General features: G+C 32.5%; 1 protein-coding gene across 1 annotated transcript in view; it reads right to left on the bottom strand.

Moving 5' to 3' along the window:
- Positions 1–21690, bottom strand: part of GBE1 (1,4-alpha-glucan branching enzyme 1) — a 252721-nt gene that overhangs the window by 117072 nt on the left and 113959 nt on the right. Inside the window, exons 4-7 of the mRNA XM_081301178.1 lie at positions 20687–20812; positions 19766–19901; positions 17509–17599; positions 13292–13501 (exon numbers count right to left, since the gene is read on the bottom strand). Of these exons, the coding sequence (XP_081157304.1) occupies positions 13292–13501; positions 17509–17599; positions 19766–19901; positions 20687–20812 (563 nt within the window). The remainder of the gene's footprint in view (positions 1–13291; positions 13502–17508; positions 17600–19765; positions 19902–20686; positions 20813–21690) is intronic.

Here is a 21690-nt window from a genome sequence, read left to right as displayed (position 1 = left end):
CTGGTTTCAAAGGTTTCAATTCATAGGCAGTAGTGTTCATTGCTTTAAACTCAAAGTGGGACAGCACATAAAGGATCAAGAGCAAGGCAGAGGAAATCAGCTCACTCCATTGTAGACAGGAAGCAGAGAGAGGGAAAGGCCACAGAGTAAAAAGGCACTCCCCAGTCATCCACCTCCTCAGGTCATTATCCCCCTTTCTAGTTACCATGGGGTCAGTCCATTCAAACTAGGATCGACTGATTTTGCTACAGCTCTTCTATTCCAATCATTTTACCTCCAAACATCCCTACATTAAGATAGAAGCTTTGCTGGGATACACACAACACATGACATTGTAAAATGGGGAGATAAAATACAAAATATTAATTCCTGACTTGTCTTAAATAAATGAATACAGCTACATGGGTCCACATTTCATATAGATATAACTGGCAGTAGCTAGTCTGTTTGCCCCAGGTTACCAATAAGTACCAGATAGCCTGGATTCCCTTGGCTAAACCTTCCTAGTTTTTTAGTCCTGCCTGCATCCCTTAGTAAAAATATGAAAATACAACTCCAATATTACATAGTAGTCTATATTCCATGTCACATATCTTGTGTCACACATCTTCAATTATTGTATTTAGATAGACTAAACCATTTACTATGATATATAAATAGTGTTATCATATGAGCTCTTTATATGTAAAACAGATTCAAATGTAAGCTAAATGATAAAGATTCTAAACCTACCTACTCTATATTTTATCAGGACTTTTCTTAAAAAAGGTTTTTGTAGGACACATTATTAGTGTTGCTATGATTATTATTATTTTGGTTGCAAGAATCTTGTTTAAGGTTTTTCGCTAAATTCAGTTGTAAAGAGCAAGTAATCCTATAAAAGCATTTAGTAGTGTCACCTCCATAGTAACCATAATAGTAAAATGTTTTAAAGAGAGAAAAAACGGGGGAGGGAGAAGTTTAACTTTAAATAAAATATATTCAATAATAAAAAATGATAAACTTTCACATTTAATATATAAACAACAGATTAATCACTGATTAAAAAATAAGCAAGTATGTATTCAGAATGTCACATATTATTAACTGCAATGGAGAAAATTGGGGAGAGTCAATAAGGAATGGCAGGGGACTGGAAGAGTTATTTTATATCAGGTGGGCAGGGAAGTATGTAAACCACTTAATGCCCTCAAATTAAAAGATACTTAATAAAGGTAATGATTGTAATCACCATGACATCAGCACCTATTAAACAGGTGAGCCCCATCTGGACAACTAGTAGAACTCTTTACTATCCTAAAGCAATGCTAAGAACTGTTGCACTTTCAGAAAAGTTGGTTGTTATGCTGGTATGTTTCATAAAGCACTAGGGAAAATGTTAACTGTCCCCAAGGTTTACTGATGCTTTCAGCACAAAGATTTTTTTTTTTTTATTGGTTGTTCACAACATTACAAAGCTCTTGACATATCATATTTCATACATTAGTTTGAAGTGGGTTATGAACCCCCAATTTTACCCCAAATGCAGATTGCAGAATCAGGTTGGTTACACATCCACAATTTTACATAATGCCCTATTAGTAATTGTTGTATTCTGCTACCTTTCCTATCCCCTACTATCCCCCCTCCCCTCTCCTCCCATCTTCTCTCTCTACCCCATCTACTGTAATTCATTTCTCTCCTTGTTTATTTTCCCATTCCCCTCACAACCTCTTATATGTAATTTTGTATAGCAATGAGGGTCTCCCTTCATTTCCATGCAATTTCCCTTTTCTCAGATTTTGAAAGGCTTCACAAGTAAAAGTCTAATCTTGGGAAGATATTTAAAACTAGAAGGAGACAATGAAATAAATTCTGAGGATTGAGACTTCTCTTAAATACAGTGAAAGAAACAGATGAGGGGCTGGGGATGTGGCTCAAGCGGTAGCGCGCTCGCCTGGCATGCGTGCGGCCCGGGTTCGATCCTCAGCACCATATACAAACAAAGATGTTGTGCCCGCCGAAAACTAAAAAATAAAGATTAAAAAATTCTCTCTCTCTTTCTCTCTCTCTCTCTCTCTCTCTCTCTCTCTCTCTCTGTCTCTCACTCTCTCTTAAAAAAAAAGAAAAAAAAAAAAAGAAACAGATGAAAGCCTGAAGACCCAAGGTACAACTTAATAGGGATCTCATCATTACAAATGTAGATGGGAAATTCCAAATTTAGAGAAAAATATGCCCGATCATTAATCAACCTTAATGAGTAGGGAAAGGCCTTAAAAATGAATAATTTTTATATTACTATAAGGTCAGTACTTTCAAATTTATAAGATACCTATATTTTTCTAAAAATAAGTGGCTCAATAATACATGGTTTATTTATCTACAGCATAACACTAAGGAAATCATTCAGCTAGAAAACCATTAAATATTTCTTCATAACTTCAAAACTGCTAGTCCATACTTTAGAAAATAGACATCCTTAAACAAGTTGTTTTGTTACACAAAGATAAACATAGAAAAACTGATTTTTTCCCCAGTTTTTACCTGCTTGCTTTAAAAGGTCATAAGCAAAACTAGATATCATTATTATTACAGCCCACATAATTCCCTGACTTAAATGAATAATCATTTGAATAGGGACCTTAAGACCACTTTTGACAAGCATGTGCCATTGTCATAAACTAAAGAAGCTGCTTTTAGAGTAATGTGTAGCATTGTCAAATTTAACGTAAATTATCCTATTTAGAACTGAGTTTAGATTTGAGAAGGTGAATGTTATAGGTGAGTAAAACCTAAATATTCAAGATGCTTTTATGATATCCCTGTGTACCTTAAACTTTAGACATGTGAAGAATAAATGAGGCTGATAATACCAGGAACAAAATTTATACAAAGGCAGAAAATCCTTATTTCTGTGCTATGTTCTGCATTAATAGAAACCTTTCTCCTGGGTTTAATAATCTCATAAAGCCTGTGGAACAAGTTATATTTCTACAATTCAAGATCGAATCCAGACCGATTAGATTGATATACCAATGTCCTTAATCTTTTTTACAAAAGGGAATGAGTGTGTCTGAATTTTGAAGCTAAATCTGCTTTCTTTGAAATAGTAGATTTAACTTTTCCTTAAAAAGCCAAAACAAGATTCTGGTTTAAAAACAGAAAAATATACTAAAAGAAAAAGGAAAACATATGATAAGAAAAGAAAAACATAAGATTGTTTATGGGATGCCCAATACTTTCAAAAGTATTAATTATTTTAATGCTTTTAATGAAGAATGGGCTCTAAATAACTATTGTTATTTTTTATTGTCTATCAGACTTTCTTTGGAAAAAGCATTTCTTAAACTGTGTCTGAAACTATCTTATAATCATCCATCATTTGTTTTTTTATAAAACAAAATAGTAGGTATTTGTATGTTTAATATTATGCTATAGCTCTTCAATTTAAACAAATGTTAAATATTCTGAAATCTATTAAAGAAATCAAAACATTTTACTCTAGAATGTTTTACTATATTTAAATATACTAAAAATATCAATTTTTTAAAGATATAGCAAGTGGTGGATGCTTATTCATTATGCTTGATAAATAAGGAAATTAATAAATTTGTTAATAAATTGATTATAAAACATGGTTCCAATTTTAAAAATTCATTGAATTTAATTTTTACCTAAGCTCAGTACTGGCATAATTCATACTTTATAAACTTTTTTGGTTGCCAAAAAAGTTGATGCTTATCAGAAAAACTTTTGAGCACATTCCTCCATATACATATATGTATATGTATATATATTCATGAATTATGAGAAGTTAGTTATACATAAGGTATATCATAAACTCAAATATAAAGAAATAGTAATTTTAAAACAAAAATAATCAAATCTGACAAAAGTTAAGATCACTTTAATATGTGATTTTAATGACTGTCCTTGCTATAATAGTTCACTGAAATATGCATACCTAAATAAAATTAGAGGAGCAATGGCTGTCATTACTAACTTATAAAAGCCTTTTTTTCAATTCAGTTCATCATCTAACAGTTTCTTTGAAATTCAATTAGCATTTTTGCTGATAAATATTTCCACCTTCCTTGATTAATGAGGTGATTTTGCTACCTAATCACTAGATGATTCGTTTATACTGAAAAATGACAAGTATAAACATATTCAAATTGCAAAAATCTTTAAAGTTTAGCCAAAACTGCCCCCAAGGATTTTGTGTATTCATAAGTAAAAGAACTTTTATGTTAAAATTCTTTCTTGCAAAAAAAAAAAATCACATTTCTTTTCCATAGCAGAACTATCTTTAAAAGTAGTTACTTTTCCAATATGGAAATCAGTATGAAGATTCCTTGGAAAACTGGGAACGGAACCACCTTTTGACCCAGCTATCCCACTGGGTCTATACCCAAAGGACTTAGAAACAGCAACATGAATGTTTATTGCAGCACAATTCACAATAGCTAAACTGTGAAAGCAACCTAGATGCCCTTCAGTAAATGAATGGATAAAGAAAATGTGTTATATATATATACAATAGAATATTACTCAGCAATAAAAGAGAACAAAACCAAGGCATTTGCAGATAAATGATGGAGTTGGATAATATAATGCTAAATGGAGTTAGCCAATCCCCCCAAACCAAATGCCTATGTTTCATCTGATATAAGGAGGCTGATTCATAGTGGGGTTGGGAGGGGGAGCATGGGAAGATTAGAGGAATTCTAGATAGGGCAAAGTGGTGGGGGAGGGGAACAGAGGAGGCATGGGGGTAGAAAAGAGGGTGGAATGAGATGGACATCATTACCCTAAGTACATGTATGAAGACACAATGGTGTAAATATACTTTGTATAAAACCAGAGATATAAAAAAATTGTGCTCTATATGTGTAATATGAATTGTAATGCATTCTGCTGTTATATATAAAAAATTAGAATAAAATTTTCAAAAATAAATAAAAAAGAAAAAATTATCAAAATAAAAATGTGTTAAATGAAGACAGAAAAAAAAGTACTTACTTCAACTTAATTTTTAAAATATCAACTATATTCTAAAGGAAATGACTCTTTTAGGTCTAGTTTTTCCAAAAATTCTAATTAACATATGCTCAGGAGTTTCCCAAGCACATGTCTTATATTTAGTAATAAATCCTGGTATATATTCTTCTCTAATTTTATCAGATAACAACAAATTTTTCAAAAGTAGGTATACAAATAGTAACATTTGATGTCATATTCTGCCATTTTTCTATAGGCTGAGGACCCTTATTCAAAAGTCCACAATCTAAAATGCTCCAAAATCTAAAACATTCTGAGTACTGGCATAGTGCCACAAATGAAAAATTTCACATCTGACCTCATGTGCCTGATACACCTTAAAACACAGGCACATCAAAAATATTTTACAAAATTCTTTCAAGAAATGTGAATAACATGTATATGAAACAAATTAATTTTGTGTTAAAATTTTGGTCCCATTCCCAAGAAACCTCATTATGTATATGTATTTGAAAATTTAAAAAAAAAAATCTAAAATCCAATACACTTCTGCTTCCAAGCATGTTGGATAAAGGTTACTCAACTTGTATTAAAAAAGAATAATCATTTGACACAATGATGCCCCCCGCCCCGCCGCCCCCCCCCAAAAAAAAGGAAACTGAAAGTATGACTTCAATGTCCTCTTAAAAATAACTTCAGAGATTTTCATTCACGTCCTGGATGCTTAGTTTTTAAATGTCTTGCTAATCATGATTGTGTCATATGCTCATTAGCTAATATATCAACACATAATAACCTTTAAATTTAGATTTATCATTAAGAACTGGTTTGGTCATTATGTAATAGCATATAAATATGCTAAAATTTTGTCTCAAATACTTGTATCTGTATTTATGAGAGCTTACCTCAGGAATCCAAAATTGGTTTAACATATAAAATCAATCAATGTAATTCCTCAAATTAACAAACTAAAAAATATATACATAGTCCAACTACTTAACATCCAAAAGTCCATTCTCACTCAGTAGGGAAGAACCCCATGAATATCTTTCTACATTCTAACTTGTGGAAGAGATCTAGCTTGGTTAACAAGCCCCCAATACTATAGTGTCTACAGTAAGGGTTGCTTGATTCCATGTAGTTAGGACCCTAAAAATGAAATCAGATTCACTTTAGCTTCTGAAAGGTACTGCAGCAACTCAAGAATAGAGTATCTTTTAGTGTAACAGTGGTGACATTATTAACCCAAGACAATAGAATATGATTATACTAATTTTGTTTCTGAATGGAGGTTGAAGAGGAAAAACTACATTATCTCCAACCATGATGCCTCCTTTGGGATCCAATATCTTTGGAAGGAATATTCAACAAAGAAAAGGTACTCATTTGAAGATTCAGTAATGGTTAGCAATGGTTAAAGCTAAGCTCAACACATCTGCATTTGTCTTGTTCCTTCAGCAAGTACATTTACATAGTGCCAACGGAATATGGAAACAGAATTTAAAGCTGAGATCTCTATGCTTTATCCATTATTATTCACTCTAGAAACTCCTGAAACTCATGGGTGACAGATTTGTCAAAAAGTTCTCTTTACCAACTGAAGAAAGGACAGCCCAATCTGTGTTATGAACTGTCATTAGTAATTTAGCAGAGCCAGGAGGCAGTTCAGCCAAGAAGACAGAAAATTAAAACATGGGCAGCTCCTGATTGGAAATTTATTCATAGCAGGTAATGAAATAGCACAGTCAGGATCTCTGGCACTATTCAGAGTGAGAGATTTAATTCTGATAACTTTGATGATGGCACTTGAATCAGAGATTATAAATGGTGACAGGTTGTGACATATAGATAGGATAAAAATGAGTAACATCTCTGCAGAGTGATTCTATATAAGATGAATTTTTTCAAATACTACATATAAAAATTATTACAGAAGTTTTCAAAGAAGAGGCTTAGGCCTCAAGCAAACCTTCTGCTATTTATATGTGTAATTATCAATGGGATATAATATTAACTTATCAAAAGCAAAGAATGGAAAATAATTCATATTTAAAATATGTAACATATATTTAAGATTCTGATTTAATCTGCATAAGGAACCAATTCAAAATTATAGAAGAATGGAGTAGCTATCATATGCAGGTGGTGTAAATGAAGGATTGGGTTTTTATTTATGTGCATGTATGGGGGATTCACTAAATGAATTCATGGCTAAATAAAAGTAGGTTATTTGCATTGCAAGAATAATATTTTTATTTTGGATTTTGTGTGCTTTTTTATATTTTCTAATTACAATGGCATTGTCTCTTTTATAACGAAAAGTATGTTTTTAAATATTGCCTATTTTAGATATAAAGCCAAATTATGACTAAGATAAATAATATTTCCACAAAGACAGGCTTTATAATAAATCTCTTTGAAATTGTGAAGTAGCCTATTCATAGGGTGACTTCAAATCTTGTCAAGTATGGAAATTTTAAAAGATAGCTTCAAAATTCCTTAATTCATTTCCCATTGAATAGTGGGATCCTTATTCCCTATCCCTTGAATCTATGATTGTTTGACCAATAGTTTACAGTTGAAATGACACTGTGTCAGTATCTAGACGCAGACCATATGAAATGCTATCCTACACATAACTGTTTTTTGACAGATGCTGGTTTGTTAAACAGCAATAAACAAACAAAAGGGGATAGTGCAAATACAATTGTGAATGTTATGATTATTAATTAAGCCATCTCACATGACACAACAAAAAGAGAAGTGGTATCCCTGCTAAAGTACACTCAACTTACGAATTTGGAAAAAAAATACTTGCTATTGTATTAAGTAACTATATTTTGAGCCGGTTTGTTAAACAGCTAAAAAACAAAAATGCATAGCATAAATATGATCATGAAATGAATAATAAGATTATACAAATGGCTTCAGTATTAAACTAAAACAATATTAAATGACATGTCCTAAGTAGTAAAATAGAAGGAGGTTGATATAAGAAAAAAAAATGATGAACTTTATAATATTAAATTTCCAGTAAATTGCACATATGTATTTAGACATTAATCAAAAGAGTTTCAGAATGTTTCAAGTTTCATATAGTTAAAAACCTAATTTAAATAATTATTTTTTACACAACTCAAAGTGGATCAACGACTAGGCATTGACCAGAGACTCCGTGCCTACTAGAAGAAGAAATCTCCATCTTATCAACTTATGAGCAGAATTCCTGAATAAGACTCCTAAATAAGTGCAAGAGGTAAAATTATGAATCAACTAAATGGGGTGGTATCAAAATAAAAGCTTCCCCACAAAAAAGGAAACAATCATGAACATGAACACAGAATTTACAGGATGGGAGAAAATATTTGCTATCTATACCTCAGACACAGCATTAATATACAGGATATAAAAAGAACCCCAAAACACCACCAATGGAAAAAATAGCCCAATTAATAAATTTGCAAAGGAATTGAATAGACACTGCACAGAAGAAATATAATTAGTCAACAAATATATGAAAAAAAATGTTCAACATATCTAGTAGTTAGATAAATGGATATTTAAACTACACTAAGACTCATCTCACTCTAATCAGATGGCAATTATTAAGAATACAAATAACAATAAATATTGGCAAGGATGTGATAAAAAGGGTACACTTATACATTGCTAGTGGGACTGCGAATTTGTGCAACCATTCTGGAAAGCAGTATGGAGATTCCTCAGAACACCTGGAATGGACCCATCATTTGACCCAGTTATCCCACTCCTCAGTTTATACCCAAAGAACTTAAAATCAGCATATCATAGTGATGCAGCCAAATCAATGTTTACAGCAGCTCAATTCACAATAGCTAAGATCTGGAACCATCATAGGTACCCTTTAAAAGATAAATGGATAAAGAAAATGTGGTATATATACACAATGGAATTTTACTCAGCCACAAAAAAAGAAATAATAGCATTTGCCTATAAATAGATGGAACTTGAGCCTATCATGCTAAGTAAAATAAGCCAATCCCCAAAAAACCAAAGGCCAAATATACTCTCTCCTATGTGGACACTAACACACAATGGGGTGGGTGTGGAGGGGATAGAAGTACTTTGGGAATGACAATAAGAAAGAAAGTAAAATGAATCAGACATAACTTTCCTATGTTCATATATGAGTACATAACCAGGGTTTAACTCCATATAATGTGTAACCACAAGAATGAAAAGGTATACTCGATATATGTATATCAAAATACATTCTACTCTCATGTATAGCTAAAAATAACAAATAACAGAGGAAGGCTAATGATGGTGGAATAGAAAGGTCACTTCTTTGGCTGCTTCATGCTATAAAACCAAGAAAAGCAGAAAGGCAGCTTCCCAGCAAGGTGGTTGAATGAACAAAAGATTAGGGGGGACTTTACTGGAAATTAATATTGGATACTCAAAGCAGATCAAGGACTCAGGAGATCAAATATAATAAACTAAGGAAGAAATTTCCAGTGCGAAGCTGCGACCGCTGCCAGAGACACAGCCAGAACAGTCCCTCCATTAACACAGTAAAGCAATAAGGGAATTAAAGGAACCCCCATTTGGGGGAGGACAGAGGTGTGTCTAGGTCTGAAGAGTTTAGAGATCAAAGACACTGCTGGACTAAACTATAAGATGCAAATCTTCATCACTCCTGGCAGTATGAGGAGAACAGAGGAAGGAATCATTTTGCAGCCATGACACAATGGGAGGAAAGCCAGAAGAGCCGATTTCTTACAAATCAGAGTCTGGCCCAAAAAACAAGCCTGGCAAACCCACACTGCATGACAGACACTGTGTCTAAGTGACCACAAAAAACTCAAGAAGGGAAAGAGGTTTCCACAGGGGAATACTGGTCATGGAAAACCACCTGGCTTCCCTGACCCCTCTAATCTGGCTGCTTGTAGGAAGAGAAGCCCTGACTAAAAATTTGAAAAAGAGGGGGCTGGCGATATTGAGTCTGGAGATAAAATCTGTGACCAGGAATTATGGGGTCCACAGGTGACATAGTAGACTAAGAATTGGCTCCCCCACCACTAGTGTAACCCAAAGGAGATTCCTGGGGTGCAGTCTTACAGCATGGACTAGAATTGCTGGAACCTGAAGGTGACAGATTTAAAATCTTCAGACCAACTGGCGTTTGGCAAAGAGCCTAGAGCACACATAAGCCTAAACACTGCCCCCAGAGTTCCATCTCCAGGATTAAACCTCAAACCCTAGCAACCCCACCCTGAGAGTGAAGAAAGCATCACGCTCCAGACCTAACACTGGAGAAGGAAAGCCAAACAACTTTTTATCTCCAAGGGAAAACCAATTCTTCAACTTTTCATTCAGAATATTTTCCATGGATCAGTTTATAGAGGATTAGGATGTCTGATTAGTATACTTCAGTTTTATTTTGTATTCTTTTGACATTTTTCTACTTTTAATTTTTTAAAATTTCTACTTTATATTTTTTTATCTCACTTATCTGTATCAATCTTTATTTTTTCTCCTGCTAACATCCAAATTATTGTTGCCTTTTTCACTCATTCTTTAATTTTTTTTCCTTCTATCTTCTCTCCTCCTTCCTCATAATCATCACATCCTACACCACATTTGTTCTTTGTCCACCATTCAAAATTGTAAACACTTCTGTAAGCTTACTATTTTTTATTGTAGGCAATAACTGAATATGTTATGTCTATTTGTTGTGACAAAACTGTAGGCTTCATAGCAGGACCTGTTTCATTTAAGGCTGTATAATGTTTGCATTGCTATTATTATTTGTCTCCCCATTAATGGCAAGGTACTGTTGAGTTTCAGGGACACTATAAGTTTACAGCTTAGAAACTAAACTGCATCAGATCCATGCTGCTAGATGGGTAGACACACAAACAACATGAAAAGATAATCAGGATTTGGGATGTAACTCTGTGGTACAGCAATTGCCTAGGATGAGTTTCATCCCCAATACCAGAAGAAAAAAATAGCAACATCATACATTAAAACTAGAATACATTTTATTTACCAAAAGTGTACATCTGAGAAAGTAGTCAATTCAATAAAAAGGAAACTAAGTATTAAATAATTGTTAAATTTGTCCAATTTCTATAAAGAAATGTTCTTGAAAATAATGATCTATAAGCCCTTCAAATCAGATAATTTTAAATGTACTCTTTTGAGATCTCATTGTACAGAAAACTACATTATAAGAAAGATCTTTATAAACTATAAAATTGTTTTAAAATGTAATAATCTACCCATGTTGTGTATTTCTTATTTAATGAGTAATTAATTAGAAGAATTATTTTGAAACATTAAAATATACCATTTACTATATGCATTTTGAAAGGTTCAGTTTTTTTTAAGAGAGAGAGAGAGAGAGAGAGAAAGAGAATTTTTAGTATTTACTTTTTAGTTTTCGGCAGACACAACATCTTTGTTTGTATGTGGTGCTGAGGATCGAACCCGGGCCACACGCATGCCAGGCGAGCGCACTACCACTTGAGCCACATCCCCAGCCCTTGAAATGTTCAGTTTTAAAGGATAAAGTCAATCATAATTCATCCAAAAGTGAACCAGAGAGTTCAATTAATTGAATTTCTTACACACATTCTACTTTTATAAGATTTACTTAATAATCACAAAATTAGCAAGGTTCAGTCCTTTTTACTTCTTGTGGATCTATAGCATAAAATACAATGTTCAAAAAGGTAAAATAAATAAAAAAATACCTTCACAGAATTATATTAGCTTCAAAACTTTAACTCCTCTTCTAATGAAATACATGAGAATAAGAATGATTAATTGATTTGTACCGGACTAAAGCAAGGCCTGGAAACCTGACACCCTCTTGTGTCTTTTCTCATATTATGCTGCCTCAATTGACATGAGTGATTTCTATATGGTAATGAAATATAAAATAATGTATAATATTAAGAAAAGAGTGCAGCAAAAACATATAAAAGCCTTCAAATTTATGTTGAAAAATTGGAATTCTTCATTTTACAAGATCATTTCTGAAGAATTTTTCTATACTGCACATTTTCTGGGCATGTGTATGGTTTATGTATAATACAATATCCAAAAGATAATACATTAAACTTTTTAAGAACATTTATTTTAAAAATTAGTTTTAAAGGTTGAGTATCCCTTATCCAAAATGCTTAGGACAGAAGTATTCCACATTTCCTGTTTTGGGGACTTTAGAAAATTTCAATATAGAAAATGAGATATCTTGGGAATGAGACTCAAACTGAAATACAAAATTAGTTTATGTTGTACATTTACCTATTTTATACACATAGTCTGAATCTAATCTTATACAATACTTTTAGCATGAATGCAAGAGTTGGGTGTGAAATTTTTCACTTGTAGTATAGTATCAGTACTCAAACAATTTCTGACTGTGGAGGATTTCAGATTTTAGACTTTCAGATAAACAGATTTTCAACTTATACATTAATCAGAACTTTGCTTGCTCAATTATAAGTGACATTTTCACTTTTGATGAATAATGAATATTATTTAAAAGTATTTGGGGTTTTCTTTTAAATTTTTGTAATATGCTATTTAAATTTGATCACCTAAAATACCCTTCCATTAAGTTGGTCAAAAAAATTAGAGTTGTGTTTAAACTTAATACACTGTTTCAACACTAAACCTTAGTCTATACTGGCAAAGAGTATGAACTGATAAATGTTAAAAGTCATTATAGATATAAATTAATCTTTTATCTGCAATAAAAATCATGATAATATAATTTAGATATTGAAATATAAAGCATGGCCTACTGAAATGGCCTACTGAAAACTGCAGTAAATTTATCATGATTAAGTCAACCTAAAGTGATTATCTTTTGGTATTCAAAAACAATTAACATTATAAAGTGTATATTTTAAATGAGATAAAATATATGATTTATATTGAAATTTAACATAACTTATCATGAGTACATATGCTATACAAAGGCAAAATTCCTCTTTTTTGGTGGGGTATTGAGAATTGAACCTAGAGGTGTTTTTATCACTGAGCCTTTCACCAAACCTTTTTATTTTTTGTTTGAGGCAGGGTCTCACTAAGTTGCTAAGGCTGGCTTTGAACTAACAATCTGCCTACCTCAGCCTACCAAGTCATTGGGATTGCAGGTGTGGCCACCACCTCAGCTAAATTTCCTCATATAATTTTTATAAAATGAAAATAAGAACATTAAATAATAATGAGAAAGTACACACAAAATGAATTTAGTGAATCTCTTGAAATCCATTTTAAACAAAGAATATGTTTCCATATTATATGTACTTACTTGGAATAGGCAAACAATTTACTGTCCCAAAGATCATGAGTCCCTCTAGGTCCAGAATGAAAATAACAGGAATCAGTTCCATCAAACATATTCAATCCATCTTCTGAATTTTTTGAAGCATGGCTGTGTACCACATCTAAGAGGACCGTGATCCCCATTGAATGAGCTGTATCAACTAGTTCTTTTAGTTCTTCAGGTGTTCCATAACGACTAAAGGACACAGAAAAACAATATGACATTATATTTAAAACAAATAGTCAATTGATTTATTACTGTTCTTCTTGTTTTGTAGTACTGGGGATTAAACCTAGAGCCTCCAGTGCTGGCTAAGTGCTACAGCTACAGCCACAAATAGTCAATTGTGCACCAGTTTTTTACTCAGCATAGTACTAGATACTTTAAATATGCAAATACCATAGTACTTGACACATACAAATCAAAATTGCTTAGTATTTGTTATTAAGAAAATGTTAAGGGAAATAATATTAAATTACATCATGATATTAACAGAATTATACACTAACCAAAATGAATATTTTGAGCATGCAAAATAGTTAAGATTATCTTCAAATATTCTGATTTCCATTTTCCAGCATAGCCAGTCATGGTTATTCACACTCACATATCTGCCCATTCCTTTGAATATGTACAGTTGAATAGGGAATACGGGGCTATCTGTGTATTTCTTTTTATGTCTATAGTGTCTTAATTAAAGCCAGCCCTCCAGAACTTGTTCCCAAACTGGAATGCCTTCTTCAGGTACCAGTGTACCAAGGGAAAGTGTAATGTTAGTCACCACTCAAGCAGAAAAGATGGATAGATCACATGCATGTGTGTCTATGTTTAAAACAATGACCTAGTCTACATGTAACAGAAAAATCACTTCCAGAAGAAAGCCTTTCTTAACTTATGCTATGGTTTGACACTACAGTCTTTTATAACACCAATTTTACCTCTTAAATAAATATTTGCCTTTGTTATTGTTTATGGCCTTGAAATAGGGGCTATGGCCATCTGGTATTTCAAGGTTCAGTACAGGCTTTAGTAAATACCAAGTTTCCTCTAGTCAGCTCCATTGAGTAGCAAGTGTCATCTTTTCAAAAAATAAGTATGATCATTTTTTTATCTATTAAAAACCTACTGTGCTCCTACTGTCCTCAGGATGAAGACTACTGTTCTCCCCTCTCCCTTTTTTTAATTGAGTTCTTTTTAGTTATACATGACAGAAGAATGTATTTGGACATATTACAATACATGGAATATAACTTTCCATCGGTGTTTCTATATGAGGTGGAGCTACACTGAACAAAGGAAGGTCATGTCTGATTCATTCTACTGTCTTTCCCATTCCCATCCCCCTGTTATTATGGCCTACTGCACAGCCTATTTTAGTCCCTTCTAGCATGTTAGATTATCTTGTGATATCCTACCTCTCCCTTTCATTATCCCAGCTACATAGCCTTTTTCCCAGTACTGAAAAACGTGTTCAATAAATGAACATCCTTAAACTTTCAGTTATTCTTGCATTTATTTGTTGGAAAAATGCTTACCAAAGTTATCTGCCATGTGTCATGAAATGTTCTATGCTCTAGAGATACAGCAGTGGGCAAAATAAATATCATTGTCCTTATGAAATTTATATTCTAACTAGAATACAAATAAATAAGCAAAACACATAGAATGTCACATAGCAATAAGTGTTTTAAAGAAAAGCCACTGGTAAAAGGGACAGGTTTTCCATTTTAAGTAGAGTTTGCAGAAGAAGTTTTAGAGGAAAAGCAATATTTAAGAAAGAAAGGAAAAAAGAGAACAATTTACAGAGAAGAAGGAGTAGTAGGTAGAAGGGCACAGGGGCAGGAATGAACTAAGAGCGTCTGAAGAATAGGCTAGTGTAGCCTCAGTGGAATTGTTGAGAGAGAAAGAGCAGAGTTAATAAAATTATGCTAGGTGCATATAGGAATACACCACAACGCATTCCAATTTTATATAAAACTATAATATAACAATGAAAATACAAACAGAAGACCAATTGAGTAAGGAAGGAAATCAAAGGGGTAGGGGAAGAAAAGGGAGTAGTACTGGGAACTAAAATGAAGAATTCTATGTTATATACATTTACAAATATGTCAAAATGAGCGCCACTATTATGTACAATACAATGCACTAATGAACAACAACAACAACAATAATAATAAAAGAATCATCAAAAACCAAGATGAGTAGCATGAGCTACAGTAAGACCTTTGGGTATCATTCTGAAAGAGACGGGGAGCTATCATAGAGTCCTGGGCAGGACAGTGATAGAATCTGATGTTCATTTTTTAATGACTGCTCTGGTCATGGAATTGGGGGAAAATTAGTGAAGGAGAAGGAAAACAAGGATAAATAGAGTGACCAGTTAAAGAGCTATTGAAATAATCCAGGCAAAAGAGAATAGCAATTTGTACCAGGGTAGTAGCAATGGTGGCAGATGAGCAGCCAGATTTGGGAGATTTTGAAGCAACAGAAGGTTAGGTGTTAGGATAGAGCATAGGGAGAGACAGGAATGGAACAGTCAAGTATAATGCCAAGATTTTGGCTTGAACAACTAGAAGATGAAAAACGTCATTTACCAAATTAGAGAAAATGGCAGGAAAAGGGAGTTGAAAGATAAGATGACAATTTTAATTTTGCATACATTAAGCTTGGGACATGTATTAGGTATTCCAGAATTAAATAGACACTGGCTGACATTCACAAGAGAGGTCAAAAATTGAGACCTAAATTTTGAGAGTTGCACAGAAAGCATATTAAAGCTGTAAGAAGGGAAAGATACAGAACAGAATGGAAGCAAGAGCTGAGCAGTAGTACCAAAATTTGATGGTACAAGTGATAAAGAGGAGAAAGCAAAGAAATTAAAAAAGCAACAAGTGGTGTGGGAAATACAACAGCAAGATGTTCTAGAAGTAAAGAAAAGAAAATACCTATAAGAAAGTGGAAGTATGCAATTGTGCAAAATGGTGCCAAAAGTTCAAGTAAACTGACTACATACTTAACAATGTAAAGGTCATCAGTACTCTTAACAAAAACTTTATGTAAAAAGGTAGAAAGAGTTCAAGAAAAAAATGGATCAGGTGTGGTGGTGCACACCTGTAATCCCAGCTAAGACAAAAAAAAAAAAATAGATTCAAGGCCAACTCAGTAACTTCATAAAACCTTGTCTGAAAATTTTTAAATTTTCTAAAGGGCGAGGGTTGTAGATCAATGATAATACATCCTTGGGTTCGACTTTCAGTACCCCACCCCAAAAACAAAGGATCTAGAATAGGAATGGAGGGTTTAGAGACTGTAAATACAGAAAACTTATTCAAGCAGAACTTCTTTTAGAGAGAAAGAGAGGAGAGAGAGAGAGAAGTTTAATATTTTTTTTTTTTTTTTAGTTATTGGCGGACACAACATCTTTGTATGTGGTGCTGAGGATCGAACCCAGGCCGCACGCATGCCAGGTGATGGCGCTACCGCTTGAGCCACATCCCCAGCCCAAAAGCAGAACTTCTTTAAAGAGAATGAATAAGTATCTTTTTTTTTTTCCTGTCCTATGTTATCTACTTAAGCAGATTTCACTTTTTCCCCAACTCATCTTAACCATGTTTTAGATCTCAGTATCAACCTCAGTTCAGATCTAATCTAAGCTGTTCAGACCCTAATTCTATGCTTTTATAACACCATTTTCTTCTAAGCTCTAACAGTGGAAATCACAATATTTATGATTATTAATGTCTATATATCACTACACTGTAAACTAAGTGAAACAGAGACAATGTTAGACTAGTTAAATTTGTAGTCATCCATGTCAGTATGCTGCAATACATGGAATTCCTGAATATCTTTCTACCCAAAGAGCCCCATTTCTTAGATTTCAGTCAGAAAAAGGCAGAGTTCTGTGACTATGTCCTACCAAAGGCCTCCTCAGTAACCTTCCTATATGAGTAATATCTTTCCAGAAAGGATGGAAGCTCTTTCAACAGGAGAAAATTTTCTAACTAAAGCATGGGCCACCAAACATGTACCAGTTTCAGAAGTCATGCCATAAAAAGTGATATCAGGGACAACCTCTAAGGATAGATATTCAACTTCTATTAACTATGTTAATGCTGAAATAGTTTCTAAAACGTGTAAATTATTAAATTCATTTTTATTTTTGATCCATATAAAAATACAAAGACTTCCATTTTTACCTTGAAGCTGCAAAAAAGCTTGTGATTTGGTACCCAAAACTGGCATAGTAAGCATGCTCCATGATTGCCATCAATTGAATACAGTTGTATCCTGTGTAAGCAAAGGTCAAATAGGGATTCAGATACACATTTAAAAACATGAAAGGTCCTAAATTTTACAAGTAATCTAGAACCTTTGATTATCTAGAAAGTTCTACTACTAAACATCATTTGCTTGTCTGGCCTCCTAACAAAAAACTGAACTTTTAATTTCTTAAGAGCTATACACTGGCTAGCTATTTGAAATGTCTTCATTTTAATAAGCAATAAGTGGTATGCAAATCTACTCTAAATTTGGCTTTAGAATATTAAATATGGCAATCTGCATATGCTAAACTTCAACTGTACTTGTAATATCCATATTGAAGATTATGAAAATTAAACAAAAGTAACTGATTTCATGACATATGCTTCTTATTTTGCCTTTTCTTTATATTTCAGCCATTTTTACTATTTAGCATAAAAATATCACAATCTTTTTTTTTATAAAGTAGCTTTCATACAGCTAGCTTTAATACTATTTTCCACACATATAAAAGTACTCCATGCAAGTGTGCATGCATGCATACACACCAACACAGGCGTACAACACCTCCCTCTCTATCCAAACGTTTTACACTAACAGTAAAATGAAATGACTCAAAAAGGAAGATATTGTATTTCAAATATCCATTTCTATGTATGTCAATTCTGTGACATACATAGAAACTTTTCTTATTGTAAACTCAATGTCCAGCTCATAGAAGCTTTATAATTTTCTTAAAGGTTATATAAATTTAAATATTCATTACTATTTCATTTAAATACATAAGTATATTTGTAAACAAACAGAAGTGAAAATTAGTTTCATTTCTAGTGGTTGAAATCATGTAGTTTCTCATGCATTTATTTCATTATATCATTAATAATGGAACAATCAAAACTTAACAATCAGAATTCAGGATTTATACATCTAAAGAAGAGTACTTGCTTCTCCATGATTTTACAATCTACTGAAAAGTCACTGCTATTGGTTTATCATTTAAAAAAATTAAATTGAGTCTTCCAGGCCTTAGAAAAATAGAAATATAAAATCTTATTCAGATTTTACAAGTCAATTACTACATATCATATAACAAAATAGTTTGTTTTATAAAAAATAAATATTATTCTTGTGATCAAATACCAATTTCTAGTTTTAACATAATTTTGTATTATTAATCACACCTGTAATCATTTATGTTCTAAGTATTCAGCTAGGCAATTCAGACACAAAGGTGAATAAAAGAATCCTTGTGCTGTTGAACCTTCTATAAAAACTCGGTCAACACTAATTTGTAACTCTATAATGTGAGAGACATATTCAATAAAAAATTAATACAGTGTATATTAAATATAACTAACATCAAATTCTCTATGCACTTAATTAACTGGGGTGTCTGAAATTTTTATTTAACCATAACAGATAATTAAGATCTATATCTAACCAAAAACTTTTACTCTGACTTGCATGCCTTTCCTCTAGCAAAAATCTGGAGTGCCTAGCAAAAGCAGTGTAATTGAATGTATTTTATCTTCCTGTCTAGACAATGGAACAGGTGCTACATACACTGTGATTTTTTTAAAGCATTACCTTTAAAAAGAAAAAGAACGGAAACAATGCATACTGAATCAATAATGCAGCAATATGTGACTTATTCTCCTACTTGTTCCCATGAAGGCAGAGTTAGTGTCATTCTACTCCAATACATGAACATCTATCACAATGTGTCTCACAGAAGATGTTCCACAAATGTGCATTAAGTAAGTCATCCAGATGGACTTTATACAATGCTCTGGTGCAAATTGAGTTCCAGGTACTTTACAAATGTAAGATTTCTTCCATAACAGACTAAAATGAACAGGCTATGATCAATGACCGCTTCAATTGATAAAGGTTATCTCCTGCAGAAAAGTAATTATGCTTACATATTTATCTACAATTTTGGAAGTCATCAGTTCACATTACTTAAAATTGAAATTGGAATAATATCTTAAATTCTTATGCTCTATCTTATTCCATTTCTCTTTCCTACGCTATCACTATTACAGGGCAATTTGAGAAGCCTAAAATAAAATGCATTTCTATTACATACTTAATCTCTCAACACAAAAAAAGAGACACATGTAATTAGCTTTTCTAATAAGAGAACAGACTCATTAAAATTTTATCTGAATAAAAATCACAGTTATTACTTACCAAGGTCTTTGATTCTTGGTAGTACATTGCAAGTAAAATGTTTATAAGAAGCTATTTTTCCTTCATGGGAAGAAATTCCCACATGAGATTCATAAATTCTTACACTTTTTGGCTTCTTTGGTCTGGAATGCTTAAACTACAGAATACAAAATATATATAGAATTAAAGCAAGAACTCAGGTATGCCACAAACTGATCAAGCATCTTAAGTAACTTGGTAAATAAACTCAGTCAAAAACTCTCAACTGTTCTCAAACATAGAAGGTTATTGGTTATATTTACTATATTTTCTTTTGGGAAAAAATCATGTTTGGCATTTTGTTAGTGGACCTATTTTAGACAAAAAACTAAATTATGTAAATGCTTACACCTTATCACTGAGTGAAGAGCTATTTTTTCTTCTAAGTCTTAGAAAATACAAGAATTATGAAATCCATACATAATTACCAAACAAATCATTTATTAATACTCTTCAATAAGTTAAGGGAGACAAAAGTTTGAAGAAACATTCAACCTTTGTCAGTAATTCAGTCATAAAATTACCCCAACTTTTATAAGATAGCCTTCCCCATTTTCTGTTCCTCCTTAGAATCCTGCTTCAAAAAAAGGTCAGTGAAAATCATATATCTCTGAAGCCTTTAATAGATTAGAAATTACAAATTAAAACACAACTTTATATCCTTTATAAATTGGTAAGTACAGATTTAGTATTTTCCCTAAGAGTGAGCACAGTATAAAACAAAATCTTAGCATACATTTTGTGGACTACAGATGATGGACTTTAATATATGTGTGGTTTAAGAGGAATACTACAATAAAAGTACTAAACCAGTGATGAAGAGAACACTTTGAACTATAGAAGATATCAAAGTAAAAATTAATTTTCCTAGAAAATATTAGAACAAGCATTTGTTGTTCTTACTTTATATGAATGCTCTGGATCCCAGCATATCCAATCATAATTCACATTACCACCTTCACGAGCCACATACTTTGCCCATGGTGAAATACGATACAAGATCTCTCCACTCTTGCTAGTAATAACTACCTAAAAAGATAATGAGATGTTATTGCTTTAAAACACTTTCAAAACTCTAAAATAATACTCTCTTTCAAGTAGGAAAGGAAAAACATGCTAAAAATTCTAGACCACCATTCAAATGTGCATCCTTAGAGAACACATTTAAATTCTATGTGCATTGCTTTCTTCATCTGCTATTACTATTGATTCTTCGACTCATTTATAGCCTAGATATTTTATGATTCTCTGGCAATTTCCTTGATTGCAAACCAGCCAGTAGAGTGGATAATTAAATGGATAGTGGATATTAAAAAGATAAGAAGATTATTTGGAAACTGCTGTAAGTAAATCAACCAACAAAAGGTAGTGGTAGTAGTATTTTCTATAAAAAGGGATAAGTTATATTATCACCTTCTTTTCCTTTTCATAGGAATTAATGATAACATTTTCATGAATCTAAAGAAAGGTTTGAATACGAATACACACACACACACACACACACACACACAAATACACAGTTTCTAATCATTTTCAACTTCTTTTACCCAAGTATACCTCACCATATAAAACCAAATACTTTTACCATGGACATCCATACTCATATTTGCATATGGTTATCACTGGCGTTTTCAATAATAAAAAATAATGAAATAAAATACAGTTTTGCTGAATCCAACATTTTAGAGTTAGTAGTGAATAAAGGACTTTGAATTTATCCAGTCATGTAAATGGAGCTTTTGACTGACTGAAATTGTAGCTATTTCACAAAGTCATATTTTTATTAAACTTTCTAAAAGCAGAGTATGATCAAGAAATATTCAGATTAGAAACTGTATTATGATCTTAGCTTTGAAAGAGAACATATACTCCAGTCTGTCTCCTTTAATAGAGAAAAGCTCAAGTAT

The sequence above is a fragment of the Spermophilus citellus genome (assembly GCF_964194105.1).
Source record: "Spermophilus citellus genome assembly, chromosome: 7".
Taxonomy (NCBI): Eukaryota; Metazoa; Chordata; class Mammalia; order Rodentia; family Sciuridae; genus Spermophilus; species Spermophilus citellus.
The sequence above is the reverse complement of the archived record's forward strand: the minus strand, read 5'-3'. Positions and strand labels throughout refer to the sequence as shown.